The 24,453-nt window shown below is 46.4% G+C and overlaps 11 protein-coding genes across 11 annotated transcripts; 9 read left to right on the top strand and 2 right to left on the bottom strand.

Annotated features, from left to right (window-relative positions):
- Nucleotides 1-115: 115 nt before the first annotated feature.
- LOC108029872 (glutathione S-transferase 1-like) lies at nt 116-873 on the top strand. The gene has a single exon (XM_017102362.3). The coding sequence runs from the start codon at nt 162-164 to the stop codon at nt 822-824; it is 663 nt and encodes a 220-aa protein (XP_016957851.3). The 5' UTR covers nt 116-161; the 3' UTR covers nt 825-873.
- Nucleotides 874-2,297: 1,424 nt separating this feature from the next.
- LOC108029934 (glutathione S-transferase 1-1) lies at nt 2,298-3,067 on the top strand. The gene has a single exon (XM_017102429.3). The coding sequence runs from the start codon at nt 2,352-2,354 to the stop codon at nt 3,009-3,011; it is 660 nt and encodes a 219-aa protein (XP_016957918.1). The 5' UTR covers nt 2,298-2,351; the 3' UTR covers nt 3,012-3,067.
- Nucleotides 3,068-3,414: 347 nt separating this feature from the next.
- On the top strand, nt 3,415-4,270 carry LOC108029908 (glutathione S-transferase 1-like). Its single transcript, XM_017102399.3, has one exon. It carries the CDS (start codon nt 3,454-3,456, stop codon nt 4,111-4,113), a length of 660 nt encoding a protein of 219 aa, XP_016957888.1. The 5' UTR covers nt 3,415-3,453; the 3' UTR covers nt 4,114-4,270.
- Nucleotides 4,271-4,549: 279 nt separating this feature from the next.
- On the top strand, nt 4,550-5,537 carry LOC108029913 (glutathione S-transferase 1). Its single transcript, XM_017102406.3, has one exon. The coding sequence runs from the start codon at nt 4,701-4,703 to the stop codon at nt 5,367-5,369; it is 669 nt and encodes a 222-aa protein (XP_016957895.2). The 5' UTR covers nt 4,550-4,700; the 3' UTR covers nt 5,370-5,537.
- A 1,318-nt stretch (nt 5,538-6,855) lies between these two features.
- On the top strand, nt 6,856-7,661 carry LOC108030232 (glutathione S-transferase 1). Its single transcript, XM_017103023.3, has one exon. It carries the CDS (start codon nt 6,914-6,916, stop codon nt 7,580-7,582), a length of 669 nt encoding a protein of 222 aa, XP_016958512.1. The 5' UTR covers nt 6,856-6,913; the 3' UTR covers nt 7,583-7,661.
- A 162-nt stretch (nt 7,662-7,823) lies between these two features.
- On the top strand, nt 7,824-8,618 carry LOC108030234 (glutathione S-transferase 1-like). The gene has a single exon (XM_017103025.3). The coding sequence runs from the start codon at nt 7,869-7,871 to the stop codon at nt 8,532-8,534; it is 666 nt and encodes a 221-aa protein (XP_016958514.1). The 5' UTR covers nt 7,824-7,868; the 3' UTR covers nt 8,535-8,618.
- Nucleotides 8,619-8,728: 110 nt separating this feature from the next.
- Nucleotides 8,729-9,545, top strand: LOC108030233 (glutathione S-transferase 1). The gene has a single exon (XM_017103024.3). The coding sequence runs from the start codon at nt 8,735-8,737 to the stop codon at nt 9,401-9,403; it is 669 nt and encodes a 222-aa protein (XP_016958513.1). The 5' UTR covers nt 8,729-8,734; the 3' UTR covers nt 9,404-9,545.
- LOC108030235 (glutathione S-transferase 1-like) lies at nt 9,546-10,305 on the bottom strand. Its single transcript, XM_017103027.3, has one exon. It carries the CDS (start codon nt 10,265-10,267, stop codon nt 9,605-9,607), a length of 663 nt encoding a protein of 220 aa, XP_016958516.3. The 5' UTR covers nt 10,268-10,305; the 3' UTR covers nt 9,546-9,604.
- Nucleotides 10,306-11,465: 1,160 nt separating this feature from the next.
- LOC108030437 (glutathione S-transferase 1) lies at nt 11,466-12,275 on the top strand. Its single transcript, XM_017103326.3, has one exon. It carries the CDS (start codon nt 11,523-11,525, stop codon nt 12,186-12,188), a length of 666 nt encoding a protein of 221 aa, XP_016958815.1. The 5' UTR covers nt 11,466-11,522; the 3' UTR covers nt 12,189-12,275.
- LOC108029900 (protein immune deficiency) lies at nt 12,234-14,205 on the bottom strand. The gene is made up of 2 exons (XM_017102391.3): nt 13,415-14,205; nt 12,234-12,767 (listed from the first exon to the last, which is right to left on the bottom strand). The coding sequence occupies exons 1-2, from the start codon at nt 14,075-14,077 to the stop codon at nt 12,606-12,608; spliced, it is 825 nt and encodes a 274-aa protein (XP_016957880.1). The 5' UTR covers nt 14,078-14,205; the 3' UTR covers nt 12,234-12,605.
- A 733-nt stretch (nt 14,206-14,938) lies between these two features.
- LOC108030156 (vigilin) lies at nt 14,939-24,114 on the top strand. Its single transcript, XM_017102884.3, has 7 exons — nt 14,939-15,021; nt 16,001-16,076; nt 18,496-18,583; nt 18,642-18,889; nt 19,009-20,862; nt 20,921-22,297; nt 22,404-24,114. The coding sequence occupies exons 3-7, from the start codon at nt 18,547-18,549 to the stop codon at nt 22,791-22,793; spliced, it is 3,906 nt and encodes a 1,301-aa protein (XP_016958373.1). The 5' UTR covers nt 14,939-15,021; nt 16,001-16,076; nt 18,496-18,546; the 3' UTR covers nt 22,794-24,114.
- The last annotated feature ends 339 nt before the right edge of the window (nt 24,115-24,453 follow it).

Below are 24,453 nucleotides of genomic sequence, written 5' to 3'. Positions count from 1 at the left end.
GTGAGTTCATATGGGTTCCAAACACTATGTGTAGGCTAAATCGCAGAGTCATCACAACGATGCAAAGCTCTCTTAATGGAAGAAAGCCCCTAGGGTCTATATAAGGCCCAAGTTCTGTTTGTTTATGAACATTTACTAGCCAGACCCAAAACAGCAACAACATGGGAAAACTTACGCTTTACGGACTTGATGGAAGTCCCTCAGTCCGCTCGGTGTTTCTCACCCTGAGGGCCTTGGGCGTGGAGTTCGAGTACAAGATCGTCAACCTGCTGGAGAAGGAGCACCTGAAGCCGGAGTTCCTCAAGATAAACCCATTGCACACTGTGCCGGTCCTGGACGATGATGGCTTCATCCTGATCGACAGCCACGCCATCAACTCCTACCTGGTGGGCAAGTATGGCAAGGACGATTCCCTGTATCCCAAGGATCTGAAGAGGCGAGCCATTGTTGATCAGCGTCTGCACTACGACTCCAGTGTGGTCACGTCCGCCGGAAAAAACATTTTAGCCCCGCTCCTTGGGGAGAACAAAACGGAGATCCCACAGGCCAGAATCGATGCCCTCGAAGGTGTGTACAAGAACCTGAATCTGTTCCTGGAAAGCGGCGACTACCTGGCCGGAGACAACCTGACCATTGCCGATTTCCACATCACCGCCGCCCTCACCGCATTTCTGGTCTTCCTGCCATTGGATGCCACCAAGTATCCCAAACTGGCAGCCTGGATCCAGCGCATCAAGGAGCTGCCCTACTACGAGGAGGCCAATGGTTCCCGGGCCGCCCATTTCGTCGGGTTCATCAAGAGCAAGAACTTTACTATTGCCTAAGAAGTGTTAAAATATACCCAAAATAAATTATTAACAAATCCCAAAGCTACTTGACTTTTGTATCACTTTACTATCGGCCAAAACTTGTTTGGGAATACAAGATAAGAGAAACTGTTAGTCATATGTCCAATCTATTTTTAAGAGGCAGGCGGGGAAAAAAAGACGGGTTTTTATTTTTTGGGGAGCAACTTTCATCGACATAGAAAAATTTATAGTAGTAGTAGTAGTAAGAAAAATAGCTATAGTTTCGGTTTGTTTACAAGTTATGATCAAGAGAGGGCTTTTCCTGAGATTTAAGATTCGAGTTCTCTTCAATTATTTGTATACCCTTGCAGAGGGTAAAGACTTCAGTCAAAAGTTTTCAACGCAGTGAAGGAGACCTACAGACCCCATAAAGCACATATATTCTTGATCAGCATCACTACGACGAGTCGATCTAGCCATGTCCGCCTGTCCGTCTGTCCGTCTATCCGCCTGTCCGTCCGTCTGTCTGTCCGTTTCTGCGCAAACTAGTCTCGTAGTTTTAAAGCTATCGGGGTGAAACTCTCCCAAAAGTCTTCTTCCTTTTGCAGGTAATATTTAAGTCGCAGTCAGCCGGATAGGACAACTATATCTTATTTTAAAAATGTGTACAAAATTATATCTTTGGTGTTTTCTATCATAGAACCTCCTACGCTTTGAAATAACCTTTTTTAGTAAATTTGTTCTGAATTTCGAATTAAATTTTATAAAAATCTGAGGATTATATCATATAGCTGCCATAAGAACGATCGGAAAATTAATGGGAGAATCTTTGGTGTTTTTTGACATATTATATTATAATTAAATTTAATAAAAATCGGAAGACTTTAACATACAGCTGTTGAAGAAACGGTCAAAGAAATAATAAAATAGTTTATTTTTAATATCTCTGAAGATAGCAACAATACTAAAAAATGTAACATGGTGTTACTAACGTTGATAAGTACTTATAACTGAAAGGGTATACAGATTTCGGCTTGCCGAAGCTAACTTCCAGTCTTGTTAATAAGAGATGTAGCTAAAAATCTTTTCGTAAAACAAATATTTGAAAAAAAGTTTAAAAAGGTATGCGTATATAAACCTTAATTATCTGCGAATCAAACTACTCTGCTATGCCACAAGCTCTGAAACCTTTTGAGGTTTTTGTTTGACCTGTAATTATGACTCATAGGCCAACTGTACTTGAATCAGTATGCCTTGTGATGGTTATTTTATTATTGTATTACCCCGGCAAAATAAAAGTCTCATAATTACCCTGTGCATAAAAAATGCGAAAAGAGCAGGGGGTAAGAGCTTTTGGGTCCGAAAATGGTAATTATTTAAGCTCTCTTACCCCAGACACATTGGCTGATGTCATCGTGTTGGGGTTTCTGCGCTGTCATCACAGCTCTGCAAAACTCTCTTAACTTAAGAGAGCTCCCCGTGTAAAAAGCCGCAGAGGGTTAGAGCAGTTCCACGAGTTAGGAGCTCAGTTATAGGCAGGAAAACCAAGAACCAAACAGGACGATGGGAAAACTCACTTTGTACGGGATCGACGCCAGTCCTCCGGTTCGCTCGGTGCTCCTAACCCTCAACGCCCTGGGCCTGGAATTCGATTACAAGGTCGTGAACCTGATGACCGGGGAGCACCTAAGGCCGGAATACCTCAAGATCAACCCTCTGCACACTGTTCCGACCCTGGAGGACGATGGTTTCTACATCAACGATAGCAATGCCATCAACGCCTACCTGGTGAGCAAGTACGGCAAGGACGACTCCCTGTACCCCAAGGATCTGCAGAAGCGGGCCATCGTTGATCAGCGCATGCACTACAACTCCAGTGTTGTGTCCAGCACTGGTCGAGCCCTCTCCATTCCGCTGAGGGCGGGTAAATCCGAGATCCCCAGGGCCAGCTTCGATGCCCTGGAGCAGGTTTACAAAACACTGGACTTGTTCCTGGAGAGCAACGACTTTCTGGCCGGAAATAACCTAACCATCGCCGATTTCCACATAACCGCTGTACTGACCACAACTATGCTCTTCCTTGATGTGGACGCCACGAAGTACCCCAAGCTGGCGGGTTGGGTTCAGCGCATCAAGGAGTTGCCCTACTACGATGAGGCCAATGGATCCCGGCTGTCGCAGGTTGCCGCCTTCATCAATAGCAAGAAGTACACAATTGTGTAACCTAATTAAAGTTACTTTATTTTCCCAATAAATTAAGTTAGTTATCCATTTTTAAACATTTTAATTTTACTTATTTCGTTACAAGACATTGAAAATATGTTTAGGAGTAGCTAAAATATTTTCAACTGCCTGTTTACACCCTTGCTTTTTTTATTAAAAGAGGAATTATCAACTTTTTCCGAAAAAAAGCCAAGAATATATGTCATATCGCAGTTTGTTATTAAACAAGGTAAGAGACGGCGCCCTTATATGTTTACAATAGCTCCTCCACACCCCATAACTTTTCTACAGAACAATAGGGACTTTGGACTAGGGCCCCACCCAGGATCATCTTTCGAGTTCCTAGGAAGTGGCGTGGATGCACTGAGTCCGCAAGTATAAAAGGTTCTGCAAGCCCTGCAGTCCGTATCACTTCGCTGATTTCACTGCTTGAGCTTGGACCATGTCTGGAATTGTGCTTTACGGATTGGACATTAGTCCTCCAGTGAGATCCTGCCAACTGACCCTGCGGGCCCTGGACTTGGAGTACGAGTTCAAGGAGGTGGATCTCCTGGCGGGGGAGCACCGCAAGGAGGAGTTCCTCAAGAAGAACCCCCAGCACACCATTCCGCTGCTCGATGACAATGGCGTCCTTGTGTGGGACTCACATGCCATCGTGTGCTACCTGGTGGGCAAGTATGCGAAGACGGATGAGCTCTATCCCAAGGATCTGGTGAAGCGGGCGCAGGTGGACCAGCGACTGTACTTCGATGCCAGCGCTCTGTTCATGGCTCTTCGGAACATCTGTGCCCCCTACTTCTACAATAATGTCACGGAGATTTCCCGGGAGAAGGCGGATAATGTTCGTGATGCCTATGGCCATTTGGAGACCTTTCTGGGGGACAATCCCTACGTAACCGGCGACACCCTCACCGTAGCGGACTTCTGCTGTGCTGCCACGGCCTCTTCCTTGCCAGCTGTTGTCCCGCTGGAGGCCGACAAGTATCCGAAGATCACCGCATGGCTGGAACGCCTCCAGGAGTTACCCTACTACGAGGAGGCCAATGGGGCTGGGACCAAGAAGTACGTGGACATGCTAAAGGACAAGCTGAGTTTTCTGTGAGCAGTCTTTCCCACAATTAACTAGTGCGTTGTGCTTCAATTTTTAATTCCCAGCTAATTAAAGTAAGTGGTTGACAAACATTTGGTACTGCCCACACTCTCAGAAAAACTGGGAAACTAAAATTAAATAAACTAAAATTGAGAAATTAATTTCAATAGTTCTATAAAACGTGTTTTACCTAAAAATCTTAAATTGGATCCTCGCTCTTTAAGGCGAAGTTAAAATTGTTTGTAAAATAAACATGTTTATACTCTCCTATAAAAATGTTTCCCCTTTCAAGTAATCCCCAATTATAAAATACACATTTTTTTCAATCCTCTAGCCACTCCAAATAGTCCCCATACTTTGTATCATCTCATTCGACCTGAAACCCAACCCTTGGCCTTATTTGTACTTTTAAGTGTAAGTAATTCAATTTTACAAACTTATCAGAGTGCGTGGCTTTAAGGGTTTTGCAGGCTTTGTAGTTGGGTAGGGGCGGAGTTAATTAAAAATCCATGGCCAGACTGACGGTTCTCATGCCACGTAGCTTGGTATATATTCGTCCTGGAGCGACACTCACCAGTCACTTGTGAATCCGCTGGAGAATGGGTAAGATCTCGCTGTACGGCCTGGACGCCAGTCCGCCCACTCGGGCTTGTCTGCTCACCCTGAAGGCCCTGGACCTGCCCTTCGAGTATGTGTTTGTCAATCTGTTCGAGAAGGAGAACTTCAGCGAGGATTACTCGAAGAAGAACCCGCAGCACACGGTGCCGCTCCTGCAGGACGACGATGCCTGCATCTGGGAGTCGCATGCCATCATGGCCTATCTGGTGGACAAGTATGGGGCCACCGATGAGCTGTATCCCAAGGATCTGCTCCAGCGGGCCAAGGTGGACCAGCTGATGCATTTCGAGACGGGCGTTGTCTTCGAGGCCGCGCTGCGGCGACTCACCCGGCCGGTGCTCTTCAATGGCGAGTCCACGCTGCCCCGGGACCAGGTCGACCACATCAACCAGATCTACGACTTTGTGGAGACCTTCCTCGATGATCACGACTACTTGGCCGGCGACCAACTGACCATAGCCGACTTCAGCCTCGTCTCGACCATCACCTCGATTGGGGTTTTCCTGGAGCTGGACCTGGCCAAGTATCCCAGGATTGCAGCCTGGCTGGAGAGGCTCAAGGAGCTGCCCTACTACGAGGAGGCCAATGGCAGCGGAGCCGCCCAGTATGTGGACCTCTTGAGGTCCAAGAACTTCTCCATTGTACCCTAGAGACAGGTCCTACTCTGAAATAGTAAATGCACAGAAACCATCAACTCAAAAATAATAATCTAGAAGCTTAATAGCAATTAAAAAAATATATTCACAAAGTTTTAACGTTTTTAGATTTTGATAATTTAATGAAATAAATAAAGCTCACACAAAATGGTTTAAAATGTAGAGTCAAAGAAATATATATATAAAATATATTAATCCAGACTTTCTTTCTCTTTTAGTTGTCAAGCTGTTTTTGCTGAAAGATATAAACATTGTGAAGTTGATTTATAGAGAAACGGTTATCTGGTACTCAAGGGTCTCATTTTTATTCTATGGAACTACCTATCACGTTTACAATTTTTGATATGTTTAGTTAAGTCCAGTAAAATTATGCAGAAATATGAGTCTACAAATTTTTGTTTATTTAAGTCCAGTAAAATTATGCTGAAATATGAGAAGTAGAAATTACATAAATTTTCATCAATCGAACGGTTTCGAGGACTTTCACCATTATTTAATCTATTTATTTAATCGTTGTGTGGATAACCAACTTGCTAGGGTCTGACCAACAGAAGCCTATCGCCTTTGCTATCTCCATTTATGATTCATAGTGCTTTTAGGCTTTTAAACATTTATATAAACTCTGTTGGGGTAGGTTGGAAATAAAAGTTATCAAGTTAAGACTAAGGGGTAATAGCCCTGATTTTGAAACTCACAAACTCATGTACTTGCAATTGCAGTTTATTAGCCTATACTAGGTAACTGCGATACCATTAGAGATGTTTGATTGTAGATGCAAATCTATCTAAGAATTTCTCTTTCAAAGACCCAAAGGCCCCTGTGAACGAGCTGATCAGTTGTAATAGAGCACCCACTGCGACAGGATGGTTAAATTGAATTTAAGGCCCTCATTTTAATTTTATTTTAATTCTGTGGAACAAGAATTCACGTTTAAAATGTTTGGTATACTTACCCAAGTGCAATAAAACCATGCTGAAATATGATAAGTACGAACTACACAAAGAAGCGTACAGTTTTCCTGCCAGCAAGCAAACAATTTCGAGGCCTTTCTGTTTTATTACCCTGAATCAGCATGACTTGTAATTTCTCGCCCAGCTACCGAGTGCCATCTATTTGTTTACTCGTTGTGTGGCAAACAAACTTGATAGGGTCTTATCAGGTGAAGCTTATCGCCTTGTTATCTATGTGATTCCCGGAGCTCTCTGATGTTGTCATGATAAGCTTTTTCCACATCTATACAAGCTGCAGCTGTTGGGGTAGGTTAGAAACTAAATGATCAGTTAAGACTTAGGTTAATAAGCCCTGTTTTAAAATTAAAACGTAACTCTTTTTAGATCCTACATTTTTCACAAAGTATGACCCATATACACTCACTTTTAAGGTTTATTAGCCTATACTATACAAGGGCAATACCTTCAAGGTGCTATCTATACTCGTATGTTTGCTAGTCGACAAACCTCTATTAGACTTTCTCTGCGAATGACGCAAAGCCCCCCGCTTTCATCGATCAGTTGTGAACGAGACCCCACTGCGACAAGATGGTTAAATTGACTTTGTATGGCCTGGACCCCAGCCCTCCAGTTCGCGCTGTAAAGCTCACCTTGGCCGCCCTCAACCTGCCCTACGAATATGTAAACGTCAACATCGTGGCTCGGGAGCAACTTTCCTCGGCCTACCTGGAGAAGAACCCGCAGCACACGGTGCCCACGTTGGAGGACGACGGCCACTTCATCTGGGACTCGCACGCCATCATCGCCTACCTGGTGTCGAAGTACGCTGACACCGATGCCCTTTACCCGAAGGATCTCCTCCAGCGCGCCGTTGTGGACCAGCGACTGCACTTTGAGTCGGGCGTGGTCTTTGCCAATGGCATCAGGAGCATTTCCAAGCCGGTGATCTTCTTCGGACAGACCACGGTGCCGAGGGAGCGGTACGATGCCATCATCGAGATCTACGACTTCGTGGAGACCTTCCTCAGGGGTCAGGATTACATCGCTGGGAATCAACTGACCATCGCCGACTTCAGTCTCGTCTCATCGGTTTCTTCTCTTGAGGCCTTTGTGGACTTGGACCCCGGCAAGTACACCAATATCAGTGCCTGGGTCAAGCGACTGGAACAGCTTCCCTACTACGAGGAGGCCAACGGCAAGGGCGCCCGCCAGTTGGTGGCCATTGTCAAGAAGACGAACTTCACATTCGAGTCCTAGTATGTGCGTTATTTAGGTCAAAAAATTCACTGCAAACCGGTTTATTAATGTGTGTTTAAATAAAATATTTTAAAAAGTGTCGGAACTTTCTGGAATCTTGTGGTGAAATTGGCTCTAGCACACAAGTAAATCTAGGGAGAAGAGAACTACAGTTGGCTATCACCAGTTTTCCCACCCTCTTCTCTTGCTTGAATCCGTCTCTCTACCATTCTCTTTCAGAATCCAATAAATGTGCTATCTCTCGCGTCCGCGAGTTCAGTTCTAGCCAGCACCTCGCAGCGAGAAGATGGGCAAGTTGATTTTGTACGGTTTGGAGGCGAGTCCGCCAGTTCGTGCCGCCAAGTTGACTCTGGCCGCCCTGGAGGTGCCCTACGAATTCGTGGAAGTCAACACCCTGGCCAAGGAGAACCTCTCGGAGGCGTTCCTGAAGAAGAATCCCCAGCACACGGTGCCCACGCTGGAGGACGATGGCCACTTCCTCTGGGACTCGCATGCCATCATTGCCTACCTGGTGTCGAAGTACGGAAAGACCGACAGTCTCTACCCGAAGGATCTGCTCCAGCGGGCAGTGGTGGATCAGCGATTGCACTTCGAGTCCGGCGTGATCTTCGCCAACGGTCTGAGGACCGTCACCAAGCCACTCTTCACTGGCCAGACCACGATCCCCAAGGAGCGGTACGATGCGATTATCGAGATCTACGACTTCCTGGAGACCTTCCTCGGTGACAATGACTACATTGCTGGTGGCCAGCTGACCATTGCCGACTTTAGCATCGTCTCGACTGTGACCTCGCTGGAGGCCATCGTGGAGCTGGACGCGGCCAAATACCCCAAGGTCTCCGCCTGGATCAAGCGACTCCAAAAGCTTCCCTACTACGAGGAGGCCAACGGCAATGGAGCTCGCACATTCGGAGACATCATCAAGAAGACTAACTTTAAGTTCTCAACTTAGTTCATTATCTAATGTATGCTGGGAATATTTACAAACAAATTAAGTAATACTAATATACAAACCCTAACACAGAAACAGTCGAAATATTGTAAGAGAGTTTCTTATCTAGCCCCACTGTGGGTTGCTCTTTCAAAACTAAATAAATATTGTGGCTCTGGGCACTCTGGGTGCAGTTGTAGAGGGGACCTCCCTTAGGCAAAATGTCCAAGTTGACTCTTTATGGCACTGAGGCCAGTCCCCCAGTTCGGGCAGCCAAGTTGACCTTGGCCGCCCTTGACGTCCCCTACGAATACGTGAAAGTAAACACCCTGGCCAAGGAGACCCTTTCCCCGGAGTTCCTCCAGAAGAATCCCCAGCACACGGTGCCCACGCTGGAGGACGATGGCCACTGCATCTGGGACTCGCATGCCATTAGTGCCTATCTGGTGTCCAAGTATGGCCAGAGCGACAGCCTCTACCCGAGAGATCTGCTCCAGCGGGCTGTGGTGGATCAGCGCCTGCACTTCGAGTCGGGTGTGGTTTTTGCCGGCGGGCTGAGAAGCATCACCAAGCCGCTTTTCGCCTCTGGCCAGACGACGATTCCTAAGGAGCGCCACGATGCCGTCTTAGAGATCTACGACTTTGTGGAGACTTTCCTTACCGGGCACGACTACATCGCCGGCAATCAGCTGACGATTGCGGACTTTAGCCTCGTCACATCGATCACCGCGCTGGCAGTATTTGTGGACATCGATCCAGTAAAATATCCGAAAGTCACTGCCTGGATCAAGCGGCTAGAAACACTACCTTACTTCGAGGAGGCCAATGGCAAGGGAGCCCGCGAGTTGGTGGCCCTCCTTAGGAATTTCCACTTTACCATCGCATCTTAAAATTATTTACTTAATTTATAAACAGCTTATTTGTTAGCTTTTTACAAAAAAGCTATCATTAAAAAAATACTGAAAGATATTATAGGGTATCTGATAGTCGTGACCTAAGCGTTTCTTCGTGGTAATAAAAGCGGTAAACAAATTTGTTTTGGTATGATTTGTAATAATTTATTTTGAGTATTTAACATTAGTCTTAGACTCTTAGGCAATTGTAAAGTTCTTGCTCTTGATGAGCTCGACGACTTGGGTGGCCCGGGAACCATTGGCCTCCTCGTAGTAGGGCAGCTCCTTGATGCGCTGGTCCCAGGCGGCCAGTTTGGGATACTTGGTGGCATCCAATGGCAGGAAGACCAGAAATGCGGTGAGGGCGGCGGTGATGTGGAAATCGGCAATGGTCAGGTTGTCTCCGGCCAGGTAGTCGCCGCTTTCCAGGAACAGATTCAGGTTCTTGTACACAGCTTCGAGGGCATCGATTCTGGCCTGTGGGATCTCCGTCTTGTTCTCCCAAAGGAGCGGGAATAAAATGGATTTTCCAGTGGACGTGACCACACTGGAGTCGTAGTGCAGACGCTGATCCACAATGGCTCGCTTCTTCAGATCCTTGGGATACAGGGAGTCGTCTTTGCCATACTTGCCCACCAGGTAGGAGTTGATGGCGTGGCTGTCGATCAGGACGAAGCCATCATCGTCCAGGACCGGCACAGTGTGCAATGGGTTTATCTTGAGGAACTCCGGCTTCAGGTGCTCCTTCTCCAGCAGGTTGACGACCTTGTACTCGAACTCCACGCCCAAGGCCCTGAGGGTGAGGAGCACCGAGCGGACTGGGGGACTTCCATCGATTCCGTAAAGCGTAAGTTTTCCCATGTTGTGCCTGTTTTGAGACTTGTTAATTAAGTGATATGTGCGGCCTTTATATAGCCCCTGGACCGTTCTCTTGAGTTAAGAGAGCTTTGCAACGTTGTGCTGACTCTGCAGTTTAGCTTACACTTTGTGTTTTGAACACATATATCACTCACTGATATCTACAGAATATTTCACAACACTCTTTTGGCGTAAGAGAGCTTTATATGGGGAAGCTCTTATGATCAAAGTTTAGAACATTTCTAAATATTACTCATAGTCTTGAGATCCAAATTCCTGGCATAATTTCAGCATTTTTTCGGACTCGTAAACATAAAACACATACATCAAAATTAAGGATGGAAAAAACTGCCAGAAAAAGTATGATAGTAGGCATTTAATTTGATATTGATATGAAACAAGAGATTTGCATCATGATCTCTTACATACAATTAAATTAAGCTTCTTTCTAAATATATTTTTAGATAAAATCTGTAAACTTTTCGAACTATTTATTTGAATACCTTCCTTCTACGTAAAAAAAGTCTTTGGAAAAGCTGGGACTGTAGATTCTAGGTTCTAGATCTCCTCATCGATGTTTTAAAATTTGTATTGGGTATAACTTTTTAATGTGACTATTATTTATAAAGATCTAAAGAACTTACTTTCATTTGAGTGGTGTCAATAACCACCGTTGAAACGTTTACTTATCAATGTAGTTTCGTATAGATTCCACTTTTAGAATATGAATACATAAGTACAGAGAAATACAATGTTCCCTAGCAACGTTAAATTGTTCTTAAAAATACAAAAAACCTAGGGATCTACCGATTTCGTTTAGGCCCAAAATAATCCAATCTTCTGGAAATATCTGGCCAGCCAAATTTCATCTTTAAAATGGCTGGCCAAGTAGACTAAAGAATTTTCCACTACACGCTGATAAGGAACCTAAAAATACACATGATAAGCTGAAAAGTTATAAAGTGCCCTATTTAAACACGTTTAAAACGTACACAACATCAGCCCCCGTACTGGCAGGAGACAAGCCATTGAAATGATCAGATCTCCATTAAATACAACAAATTCGAATAAATACTATGTCAATCAGGCAGAAACTTAATTACATCGGCAAGTGGGAATGAAAAAGCTTTGAATAGCTGATTGAGGCATAATAATATATGGAATTAATTGAGTCGCTTGTTGCTCGATCGCTAGTAGCGATAGAAGCCGCTTGTTTAGTGTCGAAACGACAGCCGCAGCGAGCAGTCACCTGAAAACGATGGGAAAACTAGTACTTTACGGAGTGGAGCCAAGTCCGCCGGTGCGGGCCTGCAAACTGACCCTGGACGCCCTGGGCCTCCAGTACGAGTATAAGCTGGTGAACCTGCTGGCCGGGGAGCACAAGAGCAAGGAGTACACCCTGAAAAACCCGCAACACACTGTGCCCCTGCTGGAAGACGACGGCAAGTGCATCTGGGAGAGCCACGCCATTTGCGCTTACCTAGTGAGGCGCTATGCCAAGGACGATGCCCTGTATCCCAAGGATTACTTCAAGCGTGCTCTTGTGGATCAGCGGCTGCACTTCGAGTCGGGCGTATTGTTCCAGGGCTGCATTCGGAACATCGCCGCTCCGCTGTTCTATAAAAACGAGACAGAGGTCCCGCGCTCCAAGATCGATGCCATCTACGAGGCCTATGACTTTCTGGAGCTGTTCGTCGGGAATCAGCAATACTTGTGCGGGGCGGGCATAACCATCGCCGACTACAGTATGGTCTCGTCGGTTACCAGTCTAGTCGGCTTGGCCCCCGTCGATGAGAAGCGCTACCCCAAGCTGAGTGGCTGGCTCAACAGGATGGCCGCCCAACCTAATTATCAGTCGCTCAACGGAAACGGCGCACAGATGTTGATCGACATGCTTAGCTCGAAGATCACGAAAATTGTGTAACTTTGTATTCTAGCTCTACAGGTTAGCAATGAGATTGTCGCTGGCTACGTAACAATAAAGCTTCTATTTGTATACACCTTACAAAAATGCTTAGAAATGCTAACTCCAAGTGCTGGTGTCCTTTTCGACATAGATATCACATCTTATAGATAAAACTGGTGTAAGAATAGTAAATGAAATCATCTGGGCACTTATTCGAAGGGTTGGATTAATAAAACAAATATTGCACATATATCGCCTGATGTTCTGCTCTCTACACCGCTCGATGTCGTCCAGCGAAGGCCATTGTGGATCTGGCGAACATCGGTTGGGCGAACCTTTCCAGTCTGCACCCTCCCGCAAGCTTGGACACCGAGAGGCTGCTCCGAATGCATCGTTTTCGTCCTGGAATCGTTGCTTATGACTCCTACTCGCTGGCTAGCTGTTCGTCTTGCGCTTCTCCAGTGCCTTCCAAACCAGTTTCATGCGCTGCACACAGTCCCGATGCTGGGACTCCCACAGCAGCGTGGTGAGACGTCCGACGGTGGCCTCACCGTTCTCCGAGCTCCGAACCCACTGCAGCAGCAGCTGGTAAATCACCTGGAAAGGCAAAAATAGTGTTAGTTTGATGGTTTTAGTCATGCACTCGAAATTTTCTAACTTGAAATCTTTGGTGGTTTTTAAGAATCAATTCTAAATTCTGCCGCCTCACTTAAACTGTGGTGTAATGTAATTTTCGAGTCTGCCAACTTGCAATCTAATCTCATCCATACAAGTAATCACATATTAAATGGAAGCATTATCAGTAGAAGGGTATTTAGGTATTATATAAAATACAAATAAGCCAATAATTTAAGGTAAATCAAAATATGTTGATTAAAGAGGTTGGAAACTCTATTAAAGCTCTTTGGGAACTGGCCTTGGGAAGCATGCATGTATAATATATTTTTGCAATTCACTTTAAGATTTTATCTCTATCATAGGACCTCGTTTTATAATATGCAAACAAAGAAAATTAAGAGTGTGTGGAAATTGAGTCATGGAAGTTAGAAATTTAGTTTAGACGGGTGTCACAGAAGTGTAATGATTTGCATATCCGTTTAATACATGTTTTAAAGCATTTTCTTAGGGATAAAGGATAAAATGTTGATCGGATCAGTTAAATGCTATCTCTATTAGAGGATATATGATTTGAAATACGGTCAATTTCAAGTTATACAATTTCGAGAGTACTTTAGAAGCCTCACCTCTCTGATGTTGCCGTGCATTTGGTGATCGATTATGGCCTGGTCTATCTGACCCTCCGACAGGCCCAGGTTCCGCATCACCTGCTTCCAACCCTCGCCCAGATGTGTGGACACCACGTCGAGCAAACGAACATCCGGCTCCTCCTGCGACTGCATCATGGCAACAATGCTGACCGTCTTGCGGGTCCCCATGCTCCGCGGCTTGCCCTCCGGTGAGGCAAGCGGCTCCTCCGCGGCACTGGTGCTTCCCTTTCGTGAGCTGCTGGCGCTCAGGTTCTGGTTGATGTTGTAGACGGAGCCGAAGTGCAGGTTACTGGCATTCGAGAAGTTCATGACCACCTGTTGCTGGGCGCTGTGCACGTTCATGGTGTTGTTCGTTTGGGCGTTGCTCAGGGTGCCCGGAATATTGGCGGACTGCACCATGTCCATGGAGTTGTAGTTGGGATCGCTGAGCTCGCGCAGCACGGACTCGGTGAGATCCGCGGAGACGGTGGGCGTGCCAGAGGAGGAGGGCAGCGCCAGAGCTCCGCTGTTGTCGTTCTCTGGCTCGTTGTCGTCCACGGGCGCTGCGTCCTTTTCGAGGCGGCCCTCAGAGTCCGTTGGCTTCTGCGCCGCCTCCTTCCCGCCAAAGATTGTGGGCAACAGATTCCTGAGCTTCGACATGCTGTTCGCTGATATCTCGTCGCTATGAATGTGGGTTCGTCTCCGGAAATTCCACAGATTGGGGAGTTTTCTGGCCTTTGTGATTCTCTGCGATTTGGTGGTGATGGCAGGCCAATGATGGCACTGACTATCGATAGGCCCAACCGAAGACTGCTGATGAGACCTAAATTAATCGAATATTAAATACAGCAAATTATTTGGTTTGAAAATTGATTAAAAAGCTTAACCTACAGAAAACTGCTTAACAGATGAAGAAAATTAATCTAATTTCAATTAAAAAGAAATATTTAAGAAACATTTTTAAATTTTTGGTTTCTTGAAAAGTGCTATAATTGATTCCCCATTATTATTTTATTTAAAAATAAATTTAATAGTTCATTTGGGATACTATATAATGCAGGCAAATTAAAATATTTTTTGTATGATTTTACAAAAAAAAAAAAATTTTATTAAAATGTACCAATACAAAGTAATCCTTAAATGGTCCTAATCTATCAAGATGAAAATGGAATTGAAATTATATAAATATTAAAACCCAAAGCAAAATTTTTAAATGGTTTACTAATTTTCCCATTAGTCTATTACTCATATAATTTGGTGCTTGTAAAAACAATTTTCTTATGTTTTGCTTCTTAAATGTTTTATAACATTGGTTTTCAATAAAACAAATTTTGAAGGTGATCAGGGATAATAAGTGATATACAATTATTTTTTACATAATTTTGAAGAGCCTTTGATATTGAAATACAAATTCTGGGTAATCATAGAGCGCAATTTCGTTTATCCCCAAAAGCCGGCAATGTTATTCGCCGCAACCACCGATTGTTCGTTTGACAGCTCGCCGGCGGCATCGCAAACGGCGACAACCCTGCGCCCTCTGTGGCCTATCGCCCATCTCTATTTGCCACGTTCGCTCATGTTCATTCACATTTTACTTGGAGTCGGTAACGTTGAGTTCCGCGTCCGTGCGTTCTGCCATCCAATAGAAAGTCTGGGTGTGAATTTAACAGATTCCGGTGCGAAACCAACTGCCTGTGGCCGGTGATCCGTGCGGCGGCCTTATTGCAGCCGGAATTGCATAAGTTATGGCGAGCGGAAGAGAGTGCACGGATTTACAGTTATGAAGGGCCGGTAGCGGCGGGGCGGCGACGGCAGAGCACGAAGAAGAAGCAGCAGAGGGAGCAGCAGCCGCGGTGGCAAATTAAAAAAAAGAATGAAAGAAAATTCGGGCCGCTAATTTTCTTTAAAAGTTCTGTGCGGTCGGCGAAAAACAACGTGTTTTTCAATGGTTGATAATACACACGGGCGGCGCACTCGCGCTCCCACACACACAGCCACAGAAGTCGGCGACGTCGACACACACACTGGCAGAGGGCCTCAAAATCCCGTGCATACGTGTGTGCGTGCATATATAAGCATATTTGTCCGATTGGAAGGCGCGCGTGCTGTTTTCTTTCCTTCAATTTTAACTTTCCCACTTGCGGCAGAGGGGGCGGGAGCCAAGGCCCCGCCCTGGGCCGGAAAAGAGGATCCACACAACCTTTCACCTGGCAAACATACGGCACTGATTTCCGCATTTCCATACTCTCGAACGCACATACACACACACCGCCACACACACGCCCACGCGCTGCTCCACTTTGCTGCCGCCGCTGCCACAAAAACAATTGTCCAATAAGTGGCCCGCATATGTTGCCCTCTCTGCACTTTCCGCCGCTCTCCCTGCTCTCCGCCGCCGTCGCCATCTCACTGCGATAAATAACAGCGCAGACTTTCTATCGGTGATGTGCAGAATGCAGAATGACCCCACGAAGTACAGTGTAGGGCATCCTGGCGATGCCACGATCTTCTGCCGCCTCTGCCTCTGCATCTGGATCCGCTAATTGCATTAATTCGAACCAATTGTTTTTTCGGCTCTTCCAGCAGACACCCAAGTTATCAAACTGGATTTGGTCAAAGGAGAGTGAACTAGGCCGGATTTTTTGGATTTTACAGTACCGTAAGTTGAACAACCTTCGCCTAGGGTTAATTTGCATACCTTAACCGTTTTACACAAGTGTTTTGGCCGAGCTAACGGTTCCGTGCTTAAAAGTGACTACGTCAGGCATTTCTTTTTGTTTTTGTATTCTGGGATCTTTGTATCGCATTTACAAAAACAAGAATCCGTCCGATATGTGCATACCAATTTTGTATATGATTTTTTTAAGCTAAACTTTAGCGCATTGTTTTTGTGCTTTGTCTTCATTTGTCGACGTCAGCGTCGCTGCAGGCGTCACATACGAGCGCATGTACGGTGGTATTTGCTAGGTAGGTATGTTGCTTGTTTTCGTTTTTTACCTGTGCCTTCTCGAAAGGTGCCAGCACACACACACACACACAGCCGCGGCGCGAAGAAGAAAAAGAGCGACACAGAAATGTGCAGGCACACAGCCATGTGTGTGTAGCTGCGCATACACACGGACACCAGCACTCGATCGCTTTGTTGTAGTTGCCGGCTATCATCCGGTTTTATATGGAGCTGCTCCCCTGCTCCGTTAAGTCACTTCGAGCTCGCGCTCTCTCCTCTCCCTGTCCCTGTCGCTCGCCCGCTCTTCTTTTGACACATTTTCATGCCCACCCACAGGGGCGTAGGCAGGGGCTTTTTCTGGGATCAGTCTCTTAAGACAGAATAGTTCAGGATAGTATATATTGCGTGATGAATATGCACGGTTTGAGCTTAATTATCGGCTGAGTATATTTCAGGTAAATAACCTACTAAAAAGGTAAATGGTATGTGTATGATCAAGAGAGAGATTTATAACTTCTAATCAATTTAAAAAATATCCTGTCTAAACTCTTCCACAAACCTTTAAATGTAATCTACTAGTTTATATTTAATTTCTTATCATCAAATACATACTTATTAAAGAACAATCAATATTTATGCTGTCAGGTGTTGTTTGAGAATTTAAAGTCATCATGATAAGCTAAATAGTTACTCGACGGCTTGTAAACAATTTTAGAACACTGTGAAACTATAGTAAAAAATTTATTAAACCCCCCTTGATAGAAATCCTTCCACCGCCTCTGCACACCCATACACAGATACATTCAATAGAGACCGCCATATCTTTGCTGTTCTTTTGGTGGAGAGGAAAATGTAGGCTACGAAAACTCGTTGGGCATTGATTTAGAAAACAGCTTTGGTCGAACAAGTGCATGGTTGGTCTCTTCTTCTCCACCGCTGAGATCTCTCTCTCTCTCTCTCTCTGTCGGTTGTCCCCAACCTTTCACCCAATCCAAATCCCACTGATAGCAGCTTATATTTCTGGACCTGCACTTTTTCGTACTGCCACCGTGTGAGTGCGTACCCCCATATCTTGGTGGCGATCGCACGACGGGGGCTTATCAGCCAGCACCGCCGATAGCTATCACTCGGCCCCGGAATCTGCTTGCGTGGCCCATTGCCGCGTCCACTTATCACCAGCGAAAAGCGGACCCGGGCACTCATCTCGCCGAGCCAAGCAGTACGTGGCCTTAGTTTCGGCTTCTAGGCGCAGAAAGTCCGTCTGGAAACCGAATCTATTTCGGTTTATCAACGCCAGAAAATCCATTTGACGCACCCCCTTCGGACACGCACTGTTTACAGGGGCGTCCCACGAAATCAGGTCTTCGAAATGGCTTCTGCTCTCCAGCAATCCGAAAAATCAGACCGAAAGAAATTTTATGTTCGTCTGCTTTTAAGAACTCCTAATGAATTATTAATAAACCAACTAGACTTGATGCATACTATTGATTGAATGTGGATAAATAGGCTTTTATAAAATAAATCACATTCAGTATTTTATATACGATATTTTGAAGTCTGAAATGATCTATTGGGAACTGCAATTTATACATTTGATTAGACATAGAATTATAATTTTAAATTATTCCTAAACCATTATGTTGAAAATATTATATGTTCTATTTGGTATCCAATGAAGGGGAAAATATATTTTTATTTAAGTGGAACGATATATTCTCTAAAACGTTGCTGAAAACTCATACCCATATCCAATGAATTATCTTAGTACTAATAGTACTGCGACCAACCAGCAACTATTTACGTATGTAGTGCCTTATCAGCGGCTGGTAGTCCAAATACGGGTCTTCGGAGGTCGCACTTATCAACTTCCAGTGAGTTGGGTAGGTCTATGGGCGGCTGACAACAGGAAGAGATGAAAACCGAAGCTAAACGGGCTGTATTAAATCCGTCTGTGCCAAAATAATGCCATTTAAACATTTCTTTTGTTGATTGATCGACCAACACTCCGATAATCCCTAGAAACCTCGTTGGCTTTATCGCCGGCTGATAAACAAGTTTGATTCATAGGTCCCCTATGGAAAAATAGTTTTGAACACTACTTGATAAGATATCTTCAATTCTCCACTTCCAGTGTACTGTAAACGACTTGGAACGAAAAAGGACTCTTCTCTTTTTTTAAGTAATGCAAGCAGCAGCAGTGATGGAGGAAACTAACAACGGTGAGTGATTCGAACTTGAGAATTACCAACCAATTACTAACCCCAGATCAATCTGCAGCAACTACCATCGAGCAGCAGCCCATCGCCCTCATCAATGGCCAAGAGCAGGTGTCCAACGAGCAGCAACCATCCTCGCCCACTTCGGTGGCCACGCCCACCAGCACCACCAGCGGCGGCACTGGCAATGCCACACCCGCCTTCAGCTACGACGACCTGTTCCCGGCTCTGCCGGCCAACACCTCGGCGCCGTCGCAGTCCGGAGCTTCTAGCTCTTTGGCCCGTGTGACGAGCTCCCAGAAGACGCAGGTAAGACGGATTGGACATCCTAAGTGGTTCTAATTAAATGTAGGGTAACGAAATTAGCATCATTAACACTTAGTTTACCTAAATGAAATACAATCTCTAATGCTGCTTACCTACGACAGGTTTTGCATGTCCCCTGCGAGGAGCGTAAGTCCACGGAGTCGGAGAAGTTCGGAGAGGGCGAATCGAAGAGGATTTGCCAGCAGATCACCAAGGAGACGGGAGCCCAGATCGAGATTGTGAGCGGCAAGAACCAGTCGCTGACCTTCCTGATCAAGGGCAAGCAGAGCGAGCTGCTCGATGCTCGCCGTAAAATCCTGATGGGTTTCTCGACGCAGGCCAGTCGGCAGGTGACCGTTCCCCGGGAGCACTACCGCGTCATCCTCGGCAAGGGTGGCCAGCGGCTGCGTGAGCTCGAGCGCGTCACTTCCACGCGCATCAACATCCCCAGCCAGGGCGACGAGAGCGAGTTCATCACCATTGCCGGTACCAAGGAGGGTATCGCTCAGGCCGAGCAGGAGATCCGCCAGCTGTCCGCCGAGCAGTACAAGAAGTCGTCGGACCGCATCACGGTGCCCAAGATCTACCATCCCTTCATCGTGGGCCCCTACAGCGAGAACCTTAACAAGCTGCAGGAGGAGACTGGCGCCAAGATCAACGTGCCACCGCAGCAGGTGCAGAAGGATGAGATCATCATCTCGGGCGAGAAGGACGCCGTTGCAGCGGCCAAGGCCAAGGTGGAAGCCATCTATAAGGATATGGAGAAGAAGTGCTCCACTGTCAGTGTGGAGGTGGCCAAGCCTCAGCACCGCTACGTCATCGGTCCCAAGGGCTCCACCATCGCCGAGATCCTGCAGTTGACCGGTGTATCCGTGGAGATGCCGCCCAACGACTCTACCTTGGAGACAATTACGCTGCGTGGTCCCCAGGTGGCTTTGGGAAATGCCTTGACTGTTGTCTACCAGAAGGCCAACTCTGTCAAGTCTGTGGAGATCAATGCCCCGCACTGGATCCACAAGTACGTGATCGGTCGCAAGGGTGCCAACATGAAGCAGCTGGAGGAGGACTGCCCCAATGTGAACGTGAACTGCCTGGAGGACAAGATCAAGTTGGAGGGCGATCCCGAGAACGTGGACAGGGCTGTCTCCTACCTGACCGAAATCATCAGCAACTACGAGGAGAACTTCACGTTCGAGGTGATGACTGTTAATCCCTCATACTACAAGCATATCATCGGCAAGGCTGGCGCCAATGTCAACCGCCTGAAGGATGAGCTGAAGGTTAACATCAACATCGAGGAGCGCGAGGGCCAAAACAACATTCGCATTGAGGGACCCAAGGAAGGTGTGCGGCAGGCGCAGCTTGAATTACAAGAAAAAATCGACAAACTGGAAAACGAAAAATCGAAGGATGTGATCATTGACCGTCGTCTGCACCGTTCCATCATCGGAGCCAAGGGCGAGAAGATTCGCGAGGTGAAGGACCGTTACCGCCAGGTGACGATTACGATACCCACGCCCCAGGAGAACACCGACATTGTGAAACTGCGCGGTCCCAAGGAGGATGTGGACAAGTGCCACAAGGATCTGCTTAAGCTGGTCAAGGAGATCCAGGAATCGTCGCACATCATCGAGGTGCCCATCTTCAAGCAGTTCCACAAGTTCGTCATCGGCAAGGGTGGCGCCAACATCAAGAAGATCCGCGATGAGACGCAGACCAAGATCGATCTGCCGGCTGAGGGTGATACCAACGAGGTGATCGTCATCACTGGCAAAAAGGAGAACGTGCTGGAGGCCAAGGAGCGCATCCAGAAGATCCAGAACGAGCTCTCCGACATTGTCACCGAGGAGGTGCAGATCCCGCCCAAGTACTACAACTCGATCATCGGCACCGGCGGCAAGCTCATCTCCTCTATTATGGAGGAGTGCGGTGGTGTGTCTATCAAGTTCCCCAACAGCGACTCCAAGAGCGATAAGGTATGTGTGGTATTATACAATGATAGAATGTTCATTAATTATGTCATATCTTCTTCAGGTTACTATTCGCGGTCCCAAGGATGATGTGGAGAAGGCCAAGGGTCAACTGTTGGAGCTGGCCAACGAGCGGCAGCTTGCTTCCTTTACCGCTGAGGTGCGCGCCAAGCAGCAGCACCACAAGTTCCTGATCGGCAAGAATGGCGCCTCTATCCGAAAGATTCGCGATGCCACTGGTGCCCGCATCATCTTCCCCTCGAACGAGGACACCGACAAGGAGGTGATCACCATCATCGGCAAGGAGGATAGCGTGAAGAAGGCCCGTGAGCAGCTAGAGGCGATCATCAAGGAGTGCGACGAAGTCACCGAGGGTGAGGTCTCTGTCGATCCCAAACACCATAAGCACTTTGTGGCCAAGCGCGGCTTCATCCTCCACCGCATTTCTGAGGAGTGCGGCGGCGTGATGATCTCCTTCCCCCGCGCCGGCACAAATTCCGATAAGGTGACGATCAAGGGCGCCAAGGACTGCATCGAAGCGGCCCGCCAGCGCATCGAGGAGATCGTCGCCGATCTGGAAGCGCAGACCACCATCGAGGTGGTGATTCCTCAGCGCCAGCACCGCACCATTATGGGAGCTCGTGGCTTCAAGGTTCAGCAGGTTACCTCCGAATTCGATGTGCAGATTAAGTTCCCCGATCGTGATGCCACCGAGCCCGTTGAGGGTCTGACCAACGGCGGTAGCGGCGAGAACGGAGGTGAGGAGGGACAGGATGGCGAGCAGGAGACGGAGTCAGTGGAGCCGGTGCGTCAGTGCGATGTTATCCGTATCACGGGCAGGATTGAGAAGTGTGAGGCCGCCAAGCAGGCTCTGCTCGATCTCATCCCCATCGAGGAGGAGCTGACGGTGCCTTTCGACCTTCACCGCACTATCATCGGACCGCGCGGTGCCAATGTGCGCCAGTTCATGTCCAAGCATGATGTGCACGTGGAGCTGCCGCCAAGCGAGCTGAAGTCGGATGTGATCAAGGTCTCCGGTACGCCCGCTCGCGTGGCCGAGGCCCGCGAGGCGCTGGAGAAGATGATTGAGGAGTACGAGGCCGATCGGGCCGATCGTGAGCTGCGCTCCTTTGTTCTCCAGGTGGATGTGGATACGGAGTACCACTCGAAGCTCATTGGTCGCCATGGCGCTGTGATTAACAAGCTGCGTGCCGACCACGACGTCAACATTTCGCTGCCCAAGCGGGATGATCCTAATCAGCGCATCATCTCTATCACCGGCTACCAGGCCAAGACGGAGGCAGCGCGCGATGCCATCCTGGAGATTGTTGGCGACCTCCAGACCCTCCATCGCGAGGTGATCGAGATCGATACACGCATCCACTCTCACATCATTGGCCATCGCGGACGCACCATTCGCAAGGTCATCGAGGACTATAAGGTGTGTATTAGGAAATTAAACATTGAAAATAAGATTAAGTTGGTTGCTATTTTTTAATTGCTTGTATAAAATGGATTTTTAACAAATATTCATTTTCTTCAACCAGGTGGACATCAAGTTCCCATCTTCCGACGAAGCTCAAAGCAACCCCAATGCCGTGACCATCATTGGCAAGGAGGAGGACGTCGAGAACGCCAAGGAGGTGCTGCTGGGCATGGCCGAGGACTACGAGCGTGACTACTTGGAGAACTTGCCCCCATCGCCGCAGCCTCAGACGGTGGGTGCCTTCCTTTCCGGATCGGGATCTGGATCCGGTGCTGGAGGTGCCAGCGAGAACGGCTTTGTCATCAAGGATGCGCCGTGGGAGAAGCAGAAGCAGGCCAAGAACCTGACTGCGCCCAACACTCAGTCGCAGGAGGACTTCCCGCATTTCGCTGCTGGCGGGGCTCCGGTGGCCACCACGCCCATCACTTCCGTGTGGGGTCCCAAAAACTAAGTGCGTCGGGCCGAGTGTCCCGATCGCCAGCAGTAGCAGCAATACTACACGTCGGGGTGCGCCGGGGATCGGATCTGGAGATGGACCAGAAGCTGGAACTGGAACGGGATTATCGGGCAATGAGCGGCAGAGCAACAGAGCAGCGGCAGTCGTGCGGACATATCTTTAGTCGAAAACTAGTGTCAAAAAACGGTATAGGTTGTCTCCCAGGAGCTTTTCTACAACGCAATTTGTGCAGGTTAATTGAGGACAAGAATGACAAAACAAGCAACTATTTTTGTATGATTTGATACAGGATCAATCAAACACACAAAAAAATCCCCTACACACAACGACACTCACGAACATGAAATTGCATTTATACAACATATAGAATACGAGAATCGAAACAGACAACTGACTCACGCCCCCAGTTCCGTTCCCCGATGTGTTGGCTAAACCCCGGCCACTATACATACAACACTTAATTGCCAATTTCTTTTTATATAACCATTCTTCATTGCAACACATAATATTCTAATTAGTTGAAGCTCCCTAAAAGTAAGCAGAAAGTTCAGCAAATGGTTTGTTAATTGAATTGAAACTGACTAGCGAAAAACGTTCAAGAACGAAAGTAATTGTAAGCATAAAATGTTAATTATTTACATCTACCTTCTATAGCCCCCGATTTGATTATACCATACTCAGATTTTTCGTAATCGGAATTTCCATTTCGCCCCTCTTCCCCTTTCCAATTAAGTGATTATTATGATTTATGCGAAAGTAAATGTTAAATGAACGTTGATTGTATTGTAAAAACGTTTCTTACGTTGAGCGGGGCTAGAGTGGAAGTGGAGATGTCGATTTATTTGAACAGCAAATATACACCTTACTTATACATTAATTAAATATCTTTTCCGCACGTCTGCTCCTGCCCCCAAAACCTCCTCCAGAGTTGTCCCTTAAACACACAGCCATGATACCGAACCCACAACACACACACCAACCCTATTCACATTTCAAAATGAGTACCAACATTTTAATTTTGTGCAATCCCCTTGATTTATATTAAATTGTTTTCGACTTATGTTTTCCACTTAACTAACTTCGTATGCGTCGCGGTGTGGACTGTCAAAAAAAGAAAGAAAAGATTTTTAAATATGGAACTCTTCCAGTACTTTGTACGAGTATCGGGTGTCGGTTTTTCAGTTTTTCGATTCTGCACCGCGCAATATCTGACAGTTGAAACACAAAGTATGAAAAAATTTTTAATTTTTTACTATTACTATTCAATAAAAACAAAAAACCATATAAAACCAATAAAAAACGTAAACGAATCGTATCTTGTTTGCCACGTTTTTCTTTTGTTTCACTATTGTTTCCTATTTGGATTGCTTGTTTCAAAAAAAAAGTATAACACCAAGAATAACAGACCTGATATTGTAAATTTTTAAAAGTATACATACATATTTACAACAACTGCATTAGTAATTCTAAGAACGTAGGGAATACAAACGATATAAAATGTATATATTTTCCTATATTAACGGACAAAATCAAATGTACGAGACGAGGCCAAATGGCAATAGCTGGCCGCAAATCGAGATATTTTCACTCACGATCCGATTTTTTACTATTATTTTCAAACCAGATATAGCAGATACAACCGTATGTCTAATTT

This window comes from Drosophila biarmipes, chromosome 2R (genome assembly GCF_025231255.1).
Source record: "Drosophila biarmipes strain raj3 chromosome 2R, RU_DBia_V1.1, whole genome shotgun sequence".
NCBI lineage: Eukaryota > Metazoa > Arthropoda > Insecta > Diptera > Drosophilidae > Drosophila > Drosophila biarmipes.
The sequence above is the reverse complement of the archived record's forward strand: the minus strand, read 5'-3'. Positions and strand labels throughout refer to the sequence as shown.

Bases quoted from the DNA above. Each gene is read 5' to 3' on its own strand.
- LOC108029872 (XM_017102362.3), top strand. From the start codon at position 162: ATGGGAAAACTTACGCTTTACGGACTTGATGGAAGTCCCTCAGTCCGC.
- LOC108029934 (XM_017102429.3), top strand. From the start codon at position 2,352: ATGGGAAAACTCACTTTGTACGGGATCGACGCCAGTCCTCCGGTTCGC.
- LOC108029908 (XM_017102399.3), top strand. From the start codon at position 3,454: ATGTCTGGAATTGTGCTTTACGGATTGGACATTAGTCCTCCAGTGAGA.
- LOC108029913 (XM_017102406.3), top strand. From the start codon at position 4,701: ATGGGTAAGATCTCGCTGTACGGCCTGGACGCCAGTCCGCCCACTCGG.
- LOC108030232 (XM_017103023.3), top strand. From the start codon at position 6,914: ATGGTTAAATTGACTTTGTATGGCCTGGACCCCAGCCCTCCAGTTCGC.
- LOC108030234 (XM_017103025.3), top strand. From the start codon at position 7,869: ATGGGCAAGTTGATTTTGTACGGTTTGGAGGCGAGTCCGCCAGTTCGT.
- LOC108030233 (XM_017103024.3), top strand. From the start codon at position 8,735: ATGTCCAAGTTGACTCTTTATGGCACTGAGGCCAGTCCCCCAGTTCGG.
- LOC108030235 (XM_017103027.3), bottom strand. From the start codon at position 10,267: ATGGGAAAACTTACGCTTTACGGAATCGATGGAAGTCCCCCAGTCCGC.
- LOC108030437 (XM_017103326.3), top strand. From the start codon at position 11,523: ATGGGAAAACTAGTACTTTACGGAGTGGAGCCAAGTCCGCCGGTGCGG.
- LOC108029900 (XM_017102391.3), bottom strand. From the start codon at position 14,077: ATGTCGAAGCTCAGGAATCTGTTGCCCACAATCTTTGGCGGGAAGGAG. The intron at 12,768-13,414 runs GTGAGGCTTCTA...TTGCCTTTCCAG, and splicing joins TGCACGGCAACATCAGAGAG to GTGATTTACCAGCTGCTGCT.
- LOC108030156 (XM_017102884.3), top strand. From the start codon at position 18,547: ATGCAAGCAGCAGCAGTGATGGAGGAAACTAACAACG. The intron at 18,584-18,641 runs GTGAGTGATTCG...ATCAATCTGCAG, and splicing joins GATGGAGGAAACTAACAACG to CAACTACCATCGAGCAGCAG. The intron at 18,890-19,008 runs GTAAGACGGATT...TACCTACGACAG, and splicing joins CGAGCTCCCAGAAGACGCAG to GTTTTGCATGTCCCCTGCGA.